Raw genomic sequence first — 12,850 nt, forward strand, 5'->3', positions numbered from 1 at the left:
GGTTAGTTATTGAGAAAGCATGCAAAGACTGAGCATATACAATTTCAATACTGCCTCATCATGGCCTATACGTTTGTTTAAGATCAGTCACTAAACTTCCTCATGATGTAGTGGACACAAATAAGTTGTGATCAATGTGTAGAGAAGGAGAGGATAGCTTAAGATTAATCAAACATAGAAAACAGTTGAAGTAAGAGTAAAATCTTAATTTAATAAAGTTAACAGTGCCAAGTATATACAGACACATATATATATGTATTTTTTTCCCACAGAAGCATTTTTCTTACTTGCTAAGATTCAGATTAATTTGGATCAAACTAATTTGTTTCTTAGGGCATTTACTGTGAAATGGTTGTGCTCAAAGTATAGTTTTTGTAAAATAGTCATTGTATCAAAAGTCGTTTGGCTCTACTACACCAAGGTCTTCACTAGATAATAACATTTAAACGGTTATATGAATCTTACTGCAAAAATTATTGCAAATTGTAAAATAAAATATATGGGTATTTACCGTTAATTTAATATAAAGCCAATTGAACTGCACACATGTACACTGAATATATAAATTTCTCCATACACTGATAAAGTGTTGACATTAACCAACACAATCCATTGTTTTAGTTTTTTCTGCTCACTGTGGTAGAAACTAATCCAACAATTGCATAACTTCCCCGGTTCTGTGTCAAAAGTGGAAGTGTCAAGTTCAGCAACCAAAGTGCATTCAAATGCTCTGGTTGAGCAATGTAAACATAATTATAGTAGCAAATATCGTCTAAGTTAATGTCAGATGCAAATCAGGTCCAACAGGGCCAGCTGGAATTCTGTAGAGCAGTTCTCAGTTCATAAAGACAACAAAGCACAGAGCAATTCATGTAAAACTACGCCCCCTATTGGCTTCAGACATTAACCATTCATCTCCGAAACCTTTCCTCACATGGCTAAATGTTGCTCCAATACATAAATGCATGCCAGTGCATCTTTGTAGCAGTTCAATTTAATTTAACTTTAACAAAATTAGCTGTGTGTCAGAAATTCTCTTTCTTCTTCCTTGTCTTCGATGGTAAATCGTCCTTTCACCTGATACTGTTTGAAGATGAGTGACACAGGGTTAGATAATGTGTAATCAAACATATTCTGCATGTGAATATGGCCAAGCTATCCTCTGGCATTCAAAATATGAGCCCAGATGCTAATTCGTTTTCAGCCGAGGGACTCCGAGATTGTAAAATATGTATTTTACAACTAACAACTATTAGTGACTAATTTTCTGTCTTCATTTTTGTAAGTAAAATGAAAAATCCAACCAACTGATGACCGACCAGTTCAGGATTAGGATCTTGAGTCCTGCAGACTAAAAAAGATTCAGTCTTGATTTGATAGCTGCCTCTTTTTTTTTTTCTTTCAGATTTTATGATGGTTGCCAACAACACATCAGACCTCTCCTCGAAGTGTGTCGCTTCCGCAGGTACCATACATGTGGCTGTCTCATACCTCTATATCTTCGAGTTCCCCATTGCATTATTTCTCAACGGAGTATCAGCATGGCTTTCTTTGCACATCCGCTCCACGTCAACTTTAATCGTGTATGTAAAAAACCAGGTGGCCGCCAACCTGCTCATGACTCTGATGCTGCCGCCCATGGCAGCGACCCTGCTCCCTGGAGCCGCCGTCGAGCTGAGGGCGTTCGCCTGCCGTTATTCTAACGTAGTCTTCTACGGCTCCCTGTATGCGAGTATCAGTCTAACTGGTCTGATCAGCCTGGACCGATTCTTCAAAATCGTGAGACCATTCGGAAAAGTGCTGGGACAGAATGTGACGTTCAGTCTGGTGATGTCCACTCTGGTTTGGGCGGTGCTATTGGGCAGCACGGTCATCCCGACCATCATCCTAACCGACAGGAGCCCTGGTAATTACTCAGGAGATTTCTGCTTGTCCCTGAAAAGTCCAGCTGGTCAGAAACTGCAGGCCTTTGTGGTTTTATTCATGGAGATTCTTTTCTGGTTCGTCAGCGTATTGATCGTATTTTGCTACATCTGCATCACCGTGAAGGTCGTGCAGTCCTTCAGGAACTCCGGGAGCAAAAACAGCCGAGGGACGAAGAAAACCAAACTGCGCGTCTTCTTGGTCATCCTGGTGTTTTTTGTGTGTTTTATGCCCCTCCACATATTGCGCATTCCTTTTACCCTATATGAATTTTCTGACGATAAAGACTGCGCGGATATATGGTTGGTGGCTGCTCATAACATAACCCTGTGGATGTCGTCCACAAACATTTGTCTGGACCCTCTTCTCTACAGCTACCTGTCTAAAGAGTACAGAGACAAACTGGTCAGCATTCTGAAAGCTGGAGGGATCCTTGTTGGGTTGTCTTCAGGTGAGAATGAGGAGGTTTCCTTAGACAAAAAAAAAGTCAGAGATTGATCTTAAAATGAAAGGTAATAAGTTAGAAAAGATAAACACGATATTCCTAGTTAGAAATGATGTTGTTGTGATCTCTCAGTGAATTTCTTATCTTTAGATGTTTTATTGTAACCTTATGTTGCCCTCTAGTGACCTAAGATTAGCTTATATTAAGACTGAATATCCACTATATCAATAAAACCAAAGGTCAAAGAATAAATAAATGATATATATGAGGAAGTACAGGAATAGTAATCTCTCTATCAAATATTCATGCTGAAGTGTAATTTTGAAAATCTCTATGAATAAACGTGAGTTTGAAGTTTCCACATTTGTTTTGTTTTTTTGTGTCTGATTCTATTGTTGTATAACTAAGCCTTGTCTCACATGAGTTTGGTAAAAGAAAAATTAAATGAACAGTGTACTTAAAATATATAAGGTTTATATATTTTTTTAATTGTATTGATTTAGATCAAGTATCACTTAAGAGTCCATATTTTTCAGAACTAAAGAACAATATACAGTATACATTGTGTTAGTAATAGTTTTGATACACTATTTCAATGACTCAGTTAAATAGTAACAAGACATTTCCACTAAATTCTTGTAAATCCTGTATCCAAATATAATATTATCCCTGGAAAAAAAGCATTAACCAACACTGTATTTCTCTTGTCTAAATACACTTTTATATTCAGGTTTTCATTACCTCTTTAAATGATTTGATTCTTCTGTAATTGCTGTCTTAGAAACCAACTTGGTATGTCCAACAATGTTCTTCTAAGTTCCAATTTAATTAATGCATCACAATAATCTAGACTGCCCTGCAGGTTTTTAAACTATTATTAACATATGCAAAATAGTTGTAACACCATCCGCAGAATGAGCAGCTGCTGAGCCTGTCCTCTATAAGGAGACCCTACGCTCCACTGAGGCCTGTTGGACTGTTCGGTTGACTCTGACAACTGAGTCCACCTTTTGGTCAGAGGGTGTCACTGCATCAGTTGCTGCACACTCTTGCAATCAGAGCTATAGTGATGTTTAATGTGTTACCTGAGGAAGCATTCGTTTCCCTGAATCCAACGCTGAGCTCTACGAGGTGTCTACAGTCTGAGCGGAGCAGTGTATGACGTCTGACATGATTTTGGATAAAGACCAGTGTGTTTTCCCTTTTTTTGCATATGTCCTGATAAATTGCTCTTCTCACTGAGCTGAACCGTTGATTTGTTTGCTAGGAAAATCCACTGTGTCTCTTAAACACCTGCCTGGTCAGTATCCTTGTCAGACACGCAGGTCCGTGTCGCAACTTTGTTTTTGAGAAGAGTGAATTGAGTCGTCATTGGTAAGTTATTATCAAAATGTTTACTGATCTCGTCATCAGGGCAGAACCTAGTGTTTGAATCTTACATTATTGCGTCTTCTGAAAAAAATCCTTTTCACCATGTTGCTGTGCAAGGATAGTATTGTTATGTATCGTTACACGTAAAAAGATTATTCTAAATTAATCCATGAATATGCATTGATGTTGTATTTTTTCTTTATCAATAAAACCAGCTGATTCCTGTTAACTATGCTTTTGAATTGAATTGAAAAGAAATGTGTGAGCTTTATTTTGTGCAAAATAGGGGCATCACAGTTATTGGCATTGTTTATTAAACCTTTGCTTGAAAAATACATTTATTTACAACTATATCTAGAAAGAAACACCAGGACCAACACTCTGCTCCCTTTGATTCCTTTGGATTAATGGATGGATCTGACATTTGACGGTAACCATCAGAATCGATTTGCTTCTATATAAGTGAAATAAATAAATTAATAAAGACAGACGAATATTTTGTTGTTGAATAATGTTTTTGTAACAATGAGATCCCTGCTAAAATACTTAACTGTCCACATAATACTTTAAAGTCTCATAGTTTAAATGTGAGTTCTGTGTGTTTTCAATTCTTTCCTTTTTCCTGCAGGTGCAGTGATGGCGTTTAATCAGACGCTGCTTTATGATTCCTTGTGCGACGATTTCACCTACAACCCAACCGTCGTTCCCGCTCTCTACTTTTCGATGTTCCCCATAGCTCTGCTGCTGAACGGTGTAGCAGCCTGGGTGTCCCTGCACCTCAAGTCCACCACCACCTTTGTGGTGTACCTGAAAAACCTAGTCGCTGCCGACCTTATCATGACACTGATCATCCCGTGGATTGCTGCGGCTGACTTGCCTCATCTGTCAAAATTCTTATTTGTACCGTCATGCCGTTACTACATCTCCATCTTCTACAGCACAGAGTACACGTGTATCGCTTTGTTGGGCTTAATCGGTCTGGACCGTTTCTTCAAGATCATGACACCTCAAAACAAGTTAGCTCAGAATCTGACCCTGAGCAAAGTGATATCGGGCTCAGTGTGGTTAATAATGTTCGGAGGCACAGCTTTACCAACTATCATTTTGAGCAACAAATCAGTGGCCAACTTGACAGAGATCACCAATTGCCTTACGTTGAAAGGACCGGCTGGAGTTGAACTCCATAAGAAGATTACGATCTACCTGAATGTTTTCTTTTGGCTCGTCAGTGTCGTCATTGCGGTTTGTTACATTTGCATCGCACACAAAGTCATCCAGTCTTTTAAAACCTCCGGGAGTAACAACAACCAGGGAAAGCAAAAGATCAAACTTCGAGTTTTTGTGGTCGTCTTTGTCTTTTTTTTGTCGTTCGCGCCGTACCACATTTTCAGGATCCCTTACACTTTTCAACAAGTCCACCAGCATTCGTCCAAAACCACCTGCGCTTACTTAAAGAGCAAGTTCGCCAAAGAATTCACGCTCTGGCTCGCCAACACGAACATCTGCATGGACCCACTTATCTACGTCTTTCTGTGTCGAGAGTTCAAGGACAAGCTGATGTCTATGATGAAGAATGTTGCCACCTCATTTAAAGTAGCTTCAGCAGGCAAAGCAGAGGCTACGTCGCTTTAGATTCTGAGAGACATCCTGAAAGTGGTATGGAACCGGACTGAACTCAGGAGGCAATGCATATTTTGTAGACTCAGTTTATTGCTTCAGATATTATTCAACATGTTTGCTGTTTACTTACTATTTACCGACTTCATTATCACTATTTGAATTCATATTAAAGTTTGCTGTCATGTTTTACGTCTTGTGAATCTTGAAAGCTTGAAAACCATATAACGGAAATAAAATGAGGACGAGTGACATAAACATTATAGGCTGACAATATTATTGTGTGTTCGTGTCAACATAGCACAGCTTTACAGTGGCTGTGAAGATTCAATATTGAATGTGATTTCTAGGAGATAAGAAATGAGGCTGCCATGCAAAACAAGTATGTATCGTTTTGTGTATCTCACACTGAACTCCTATGTGGTTTGTGGTGACTGCCGAATGGGTCATGTCTTTAATGCAGCTCTGCAGATTTGTAATCTGTATTTCTGCTCCTTGTGGCATGTCAGTGTTTACTGGAAGGAATAAAAAGATGTGTGCAACTAGTACCACTTCCCTTTTACTGTAGTGATATATTGTGTTGATAATGCCTTTTATATGTTATTAGCAATTCACAATTTAAGTTATGGTGTAAGTCTTCTCACTGTGGTAAACAAACACGAAAATAAACAAAGGCATTCGCCAGCCGGGGGACTTTTTCCTATTACGGACCATTGCAATTTTCATAACATCCACTTGAGAGCCAAACTAAATTAGTGAACATTCAGCAGATATCTGATTGTGATTGAATATAAAAAATAAGTATAAACAATATAGACAGTGCAAACAAAGTCCAAACAGTCATAAAGTAATAGTGTCTGAAAAGGAAAATCCAGAAGCAAACGCTTGTATATTCCCGCCTACAATCTTTTCAAATGAAGCTACTGTTAGGCGTGTTCGTTTATCCTAAATATGAGAAGATGAGCCAAACTCGGTTTGTTCAATCAAGTATTTATTTAGAAAGCAATGAAAGGTAACAATCAGCAAAGCAATGGGCATCCAACAAGTCGCATCAGAACACAAGACCCATCAGAACGCATCAAACAGCCGGCGCCTGTCTATTTTATAACAGTAGATCTTGGTTCTTCCTCCTCGAAAGTGCGCAGGCGTAGCCCCTCCTTCTTGGCTTTGAAATAAGGAAGTGACAAGTCTCAAAATGTTCATCTCTTGACCAGCCTTGACACAGCTGATGGCATGTGGGCCAACGGTGTTGACAATTGGAGAGAAGATTATTGTGTTCTTGCTATATCAAAACAATGCTCTGTTTGTACAGACATTCAAAACAATTTAACCAAAACAACGAAACAGCATTGTGACGCAGACACATTCTAATTTTCAAGATTAAACACTTGGAAGGAAAGGGTTATTATTAATCATTTGCGTGAAGGCCTTATCTGGCTCAAACTACTTCTATCTTTATTCATTTAGAGTTGAGTTAGACACAGACTATAGCTAAAATATTGAAATCCTAACACTACCCTCCAGTATTAGAAAAGGAAAAATCCTACTAACCTTTCTAATGTGATGGCTTTAACTGCTTAACATTTGATGTCAGATGGAAGTGTTGATGATGATGATGATGACACTATAAAACCTCAACTTGACTCAAAAAGGTTTTGGTGGAATAAGAAGTTTTGTGTTGTTTCATAACAGGACATTTCTTGTCTTTTAGCATTTCTTCAAAATCTTGTGCCATAGGCTAATATGCTCTGTGACGGTTCTTCGAGACAAACTAACTCTTTGGAACAAACCGGACAGTGTCTGGTTCAAGCAGCTCCAACGCAGCATCATTGGAACCCAAACTCTGTTGTAGAGCATTAACTTAATCCATGAACATTTGTCCTTATAGCTCATCCAGTCTAGCTTCATGTTTCCAGCTATGATGATCATATTTGGCCTTTGTCATCACTGTGACCGTGTTCCAACAGCACTGTACTTTCTTTTATCTACACAAACAAACATCTATTGGTTTGTCTATTACGTTTGGAAATAGACTGACTTTTTATTGAGATTTCTTGCCATGATGCCTGTCAGTGTTGACACATATAAAAATGTTTACTGAGATCATGACCTGACAAGCTTAAAGCCAGTGGGACCACTTTGTACTTCATTTGATTGCAAAATATAATTGCTGTCATAATATTGTTTTTGTATATCTGAATTATGTATCGACTTGTGGGCCGGATCAACTGTCTCATAGGTCTTTATAGGAATATAGATATATTTTCAAACCAATAAACAGACCATCTGGTATAAACTGTGATGTAAATTAAAGTAAAATAAGGTTAAAAAATGTACAGACCATTTGGATCCTGCTTAATTAACAGTAAAACATGTTCTTATTAAATAATAACAACAATAGCATTAGTAGTTTCGGGGACTTGTAGTAAACACATGTCATCTCTCAACTATTTTTTTCCCCATCTGTCATTATCCTTGGCCCAGATATCACACAGGAAATCGTGTTGTCTTGTTCTCAGAGAGCACTATTTTTATCATGAGAGCACAAACGGGAATAAAACCGGATGAAAAAAATGTGTTGTGTTCCTATGTGTTCAAACTGTACATAAGAATAATGTGTGGGGGGGGACTCTTGAACAAAGTTGCTTCCACAGTTAAAACCCATCTCATGAGAAGCAGCACAGCACATGGCACCCGTTATATGTCTTTCTCAACCACTGAAACCACAGCTGAGCTTCATGAGACACGGTGGACATATAAAAGTGGTAAATAAGCAGCAGGCGATGGAGGGAGGAGCTGTGGGGGCGCAGAAGGTCTCGAGATGTGGGGCAGAGAAATGAGTCCATGACTTTCGTGTGCGCCTGTCAACAGCAATTGAGAAGTGACGCAGGCCACAGCGGAGACAGGCGCACTGGCACGGAGCAGAACAAGCTTCTCACCAGACAATTGCAACAGGAAGCGAGGAAGGAAAGGGCTCTTTCACCCCGGAGGAAGACTGGCAAACTCTTTGGGATTGTGACAAGACAGCCTCACAGTAGCTCCAGAGACCAGCCATTGTAAGAGCATCAAACACACACACATGCATAAAGCGGGCAGGGGAGAGAGACATGCTGGGAGACACAGAGAGACGGAAACCTCTTAAGTTGAGAGTTAGTGTTTCTTGGTTGATTAAAGAACTGAAACAACATAGGAGGCTTTTTTAATTTGGGCTTTTCTTTAGTTTCACCTGCTTCCTGCTGGTTCAAAAGGGGAAATTGGTTAATTCACTTCTTCCCTTTTTTTGGAAATAGTGTAATTTTTTTTCTATTGCTTTAGTCATTTTTCTTCACATGCCCCACAGGCACAGACAATAAGGATACAACAAGGAGGTAAGACTCAATTATTGGCTTCTTCTGGATAAAATACTGGGCACAAAGGATAGGATTTGTGTAACAATGTTTGTAACGGAGCTAATTAACATCCCTATGCAGAGTAAAACAGACAAAGGTCTGAGAGTACTGTATGTTCTAGTTGCCAGGGCACCTGCTCATTGGCTCAGGGTAATTCTAAGCTGTTAAGGCTTTCAGTGTAAAGACAGCACACCAGACAGATGTACTGTCAGACAGGAGGAGAATTCTTAATGAACAAATCCAGCAGGTATTGAATTCTGACAGTTGAACTAAAGTGACAGTCTTCCCACTGTGAACTGGGTTTGAGAGTCAATTCTGAAATGACCTTAACATGTTCTGAAATGAAGCGTTTACAGCATGTCAAGAGTTTGTATGATTTACATTTTTTGTAGTTGTTAGATAGAGATACATGATCATTCAGACATAATTGTTAATGTTGTTTGATTGTAAGCACGATTACGCAAAAAAACATTAAATGAATTACAATGAAACTTAGTGGATGTTGGTCAGAGAAGAACCTACTAAATGTTGGTGCAGCGGATGTGAGATTTGTTATCTTTCATTAACATTTTCGTTGACTTGTCTTAGGGAATTGGAATCTGTACGTGTGTGCAAATTGGTTCAGATGTTAATTTAAAAAAAACTGAATCTAGTGGATTTACATGTGGTGTCAAAGGGGTGAAGGCTCTTTTCTGCCGCTGTATCATAACATACGGGGTGAGAAACCTGAAAGTAACACCAATGTGTAACTGATAAACATGATGTGGCCTTTGCCGTAAGGAGTTTAAAAATATAATGGGACTGTTGCCTTGGCAGATGTTTGCACTCAGAGTGCAATTCTTGTTCTATAAATAAGTGAAAAAAACTTCCTTGGAAAACTTACTCATGACTCGGCTACACTCTTTTTGAGGAATTTCTTGGCGATCCAGTAAATGTTAACGGCAGACACAGTGTCCTGATCTATAAATGTGTAAACTATGTTCTAAGATCAGCACAGGATGAGTGTTTCTTCTTTTCATAATTCATACACGTTTTATAGATTTTTTTAGGACGCCTGTCTAATCTCTTCTGTCTGTCTTATCCTTCCAGAGCTCCAACAAGGATTGCAAGATGAACAGCACCCTGTCGAACACCTCCGTCAAATGTGTCCGAGACACCAGCGTAACAGCAGTGGTTTTCCCCTGTCTGTACAGCGTCCTCTTCATAGTTGCTCTGATACTGAACTCCCTGGCTGCATGGATCTTCTTCAGCATCCCCAGCACCTCAACATTTGTGGTCTTTCTAAAAAATGTGGTAAGACGTGACGGCTTCTAGAAATCTAGCTGTTCTTCTAAAGTGAGACAAAATAATAAAAATAAACTTGTCATCCTTTACCAACAGGTGGCAGCTGACTTGCTGATGACTTTGACCATCCCTCTGAGAGTGTTAAGTGACGCGGGCGTGGGCTCCTGGCGTCTGCGCGCCTTCCACTGCCGATACTCTGCGGTTCTCTTCTACATCACCATGTACATCAGCATCCTCCTGCTGGGTCTGATCAGCCTGGACCGCTACCTGAAAATAGTCCGGCCCTTCGGGAAATGTGCTCTGCAGCGGGTCCGAGTCGGTCAGGGGCTGAGTGCTGCCGTCTGGGTGGTGATGTTAGCTTTGGCACTGCCCAACGTTATTCTCAGTGACAAACCACCACGGGTCTCTGGAGGCAAACTGAAGTGCACATCCATGAAGAGCGAAGCAGGGCTGATGTGGCATGAAGGATTCAACTACTTCTGTCAGGTAATTGCAAAGAGCTAATAATCTTTGTTATTCTTAACCGTTTCCAGACTAGGCAAAGTTATGCTATAAAGTAATATCTAAAATTCTACTGTACAGACATGAGAGTGGTCTCAATCTTCTCATCTAACTCCCATCAAGAAAGTGAACAAGCAAATTATGAAAATGTTTGACGATTGCACAAATGGTCACAAATTAACAGTCAATTATCAACTACACAACTTTTAAAATGTTAATACTACAACTGACCTTCAAATTGCTGAAGTACAAGAGATGAAAATTAGCTGTGAGAAAAGCCATGAGAAGTCTCTGCCTTGCCTGAAGTTTGTTTGTTGTATATTTGCAGGTGGTTTTTTGGGGAACTCTGGCCTTGATGGTGTTCTGCTACACATTCATCAGCAAGAAGGTTTACGAGTCATACAAAGCCTCAAAGAGCAGATGTCAGGCTGCCCGACGCAGAACCAAAGCAAAAGTCTTTGTGGTGGTGGCGGTGTTCTTCATCTGCTTCGCTCCCTTCCACTTCGCCCGAGTTCCCTACACCCTGACCCAAACCCGCGACTTGGTGAGCCACTGCCAGGCTCTCTACATTGCCAAGGAAACCACCTTGTGGCTGTCGGCCACGAATGTATTTCTGGATCCGCTTATTTATGTGTTCCTGTGCAAGGTATTTAGGAAAAGACTGACCGCTACGCTCTGTCTGAAGCCGTTCAACAAAGGTGCCACGGAATCTACAACAGCAACATCAACTCAGATGGAAATGTCCCAGCTGGGCAACACTAACAAAGTGTCAAGTAATGGGACGTCACAGTAAAACAATGGACAGTGGACAATGGAACACAACTGTTATGGTCTCGGCAAGATGGGCCATGTGTTACTTTACTTGTAAATAGGAATTTATCTTGAAAAAAAAGGTTGTATAAATTTAACGCAATGTGACCAAAAACTGTTAAATTTAGAAACTGTGGGAAGTCGGGCAATCAATGATGAAGTTTCTTTCCAGTAATGGCTGTTTGGAATACGGTGCTAACCAAGCACATTTGCCACTTGTTTGCTAAGTCATTTCCTTAATTGTGCTTATTGTCATTTTCCACTTCCTACTCTCTAATCTTGCTAAAACTGCACTTTCCCCTCACAGAACTTTGGCCAAAGGGTGAACATGTTGACAGCTCATATTCTCCAATAATTAAACAGCAAGCAAACTGTGACCAGGGACTGAATGATAACAAGAGGAGCAGAAAATACGGCAATAGATGCATGCTTAGAGCTGTAGGTTTACCTTCTGTTCAATAAATACATATATAATTATATTAATAATAAAATAATATGTTTCATACTACAATAACATGGTGTCCAGTCTTTATAGTGATAATCTCAATACTGATTATAACAGAGTAACAGGTCAAAGCGAAGAATAGGCCAAATGTTGTAAGAGTAGGCTACAACAAATACAGCCACAATTACAATATGCACATGTTGTTTGAAATTAGATCAAGAGAGTAAAGGTTTCTCAAACTTGAGATTGCTCACAAACAGGATGTGAAATTTTATTTTGTGTGGTGGGAAAATGATAGTATGCATACCAAAGTTTTAAATTTAGAGCTATTTGTAGTGACTTCCCTTTTATGATTCACTCACCAGATAACTATGCTTACAATCTTATTTGAGCAGATGAGCAACAGGAACTCTAGTTATCGCTCTGCAACGCCAGGACAAAAAGAGCCCATACACCAAAATAACTAGTACATAGATTAAATCTTTTGACGAAATTGCCGTTGTGTCTGATTAATTTCTGAATTAAATTAGACGATGGAAAATATATAGAACTGGAATAAATTGACTTTTCCCAACGCGGCGACACCTGAAGATGGGTTTCACGCCATTCACAGACTGGTTCTGCAGGATTAATGTCACCTCCCACCCGATTTACAATCATGTCTGCATGTGGCTCTGATTAATGTAATAATGAAATATGGTCTCCCTCCAACCCACCCACTGTCAGCTACAACAGAGGCTGATGTTTGGGCAGGAAATTAATGAGCTACAGAGCAGTCGGAGCGGAGGCTGCAGCCAGGGGAGGGACCGTTCGTCACCCTCAGATTAAATCCCCTGACAGATGACCCTGTAGTATCGAATTATGAGAAAATTCTAAATGACATTCATGGAAATTAAATAAACCGAGGAGATAGCGTTGCTTAGCAGTATGCATGGACACAGGTAGGCGACAGAACAGAGGCAGATTAATAGGGTGCAGGTAGAAGGTAGGGGCTGACAGTCTCACGTTGGATGCGTGTGGAGGACTTGATGAAACACAGTGGTACAGCTTACGTGTCAGAGAAGC

The 12,850-nt window shown here is 39.8% G+C and overlaps 3 protein-coding genes across 4 annotated transcripts; all 3 read left to right on the forward strand.

The window, feature by feature from the left end:
• The first annotated feature begins 1,413 nt into the window (after positions 1-1,413).
• LOC128439691 (P2Y purinoceptor 13-like) lies at positions 1,414-2,421 on the forward strand. Its single transcript, XM_053422082.1, has one exon. The coding sequence runs from the start codon at positions 1,414-1,416 to the stop codon at positions 2,419-2,421; it is 1,008 nt and encodes a 335-aa protein (XP_053278057.1).
• Positions 2,422-3,652: 1,231 nt separating this feature from the next.
• Positions 3,653-5,523, forward strand: LOC128440712 (P2Y purinoceptor 13). The gene is made up of 3 exons (XM_053423518.1): positions 3,653-3,742; positions 4,098-4,169; positions 4,368-5,523. The coding sequence occupies exons 2-3, from the start codon at positions 4,151-4,153 to the stop codon at positions 5,369-5,371; spliced, it is 1,023 nt and encodes a 340-aa protein (XP_053279493.1). The 5' UTR covers positions 3,653-3,742; positions 4,098-4,150; the 3' UTR covers positions 5,372-5,523.
• A 2,488-nt stretch (positions 5,524-8,011) lies between these two features.
• LOC128440629 (P2Y purinoceptor 13) lies at positions 8,012-12,278 on the forward strand. 2 transcript variants are annotated; one of them, XM_053423399.1, is made up of 4 exons: positions 8,012-8,412; positions 9,837-10,038; positions 10,126-10,515; positions 10,859-12,278. In XM_053423399.1, exons 1-4 carry the CDS (start codon positions 8,201-8,203, stop codon positions 11,321-11,323), a joined length of 1,269 nt encoding a protein of 422 aa, XP_053279374.1. In that variant the 5' UTR covers positions 8,012-8,200; the 3' UTR covers positions 11,324-12,278. The 2 variants fall into 2 exon arrangements, with proteins under 2 accessions (XP_053279374.1, XP_053279376.1); XM_053423401.1 differs by lacking the exon at positions 8,012-8,412 and adding an exon at positions 8,419-8,724.
• Positions 12,279-12,850: the final 572 nt, after the last annotated feature.

Source organism: Pleuronectes platessa, chromosome 5 (genome assembly GCF_947347685.1).
Source record: "Pleuronectes platessa chromosome 5, fPlePla1.1, whole genome shotgun sequence".
NCBI classification, from domain to species: domain Eukaryota; kingdom Metazoa; phylum Chordata; class Actinopteri; order Pleuronectiformes; family Pleuronectidae; genus Pleuronectes; species Pleuronectes platessa.

What these genes read in the sequence shown, in the direction of transcription:
- LOC128440629 (XM_053423399.1), top strand. Translation starts at nt 8,201, where the DNA reads ATGACTTTCGTGTGCGCCTGTCAACAGCAATTGAGAAGTGACGCAGGC. An exon ending in AGCTCCAGAGACCAGCCATT is followed by an intron (nt 8,413 to 9,836) that starts GTAAGAGCATCA and finishes ATCCTTCCAGAG; the next exon opens with CTCCAACAAGGATTGCAAGA. An exon ending in GATTCAACTACTTCTGTCAG is followed by an intron (nt 10,516 to 10,858) that starts GTAATTGCAAAG and finishes GTATATTTGCAG; the next exon opens with GTGGTTTTTTGGGGAACTCT.
- LOC128439691 (XM_053422082.1), top strand. Translation starts at nt 1,414, where the DNA reads ATGGTTGCCAACAACACATCAGACCTCTCCTCGAAGTGTGTCGCTTCC.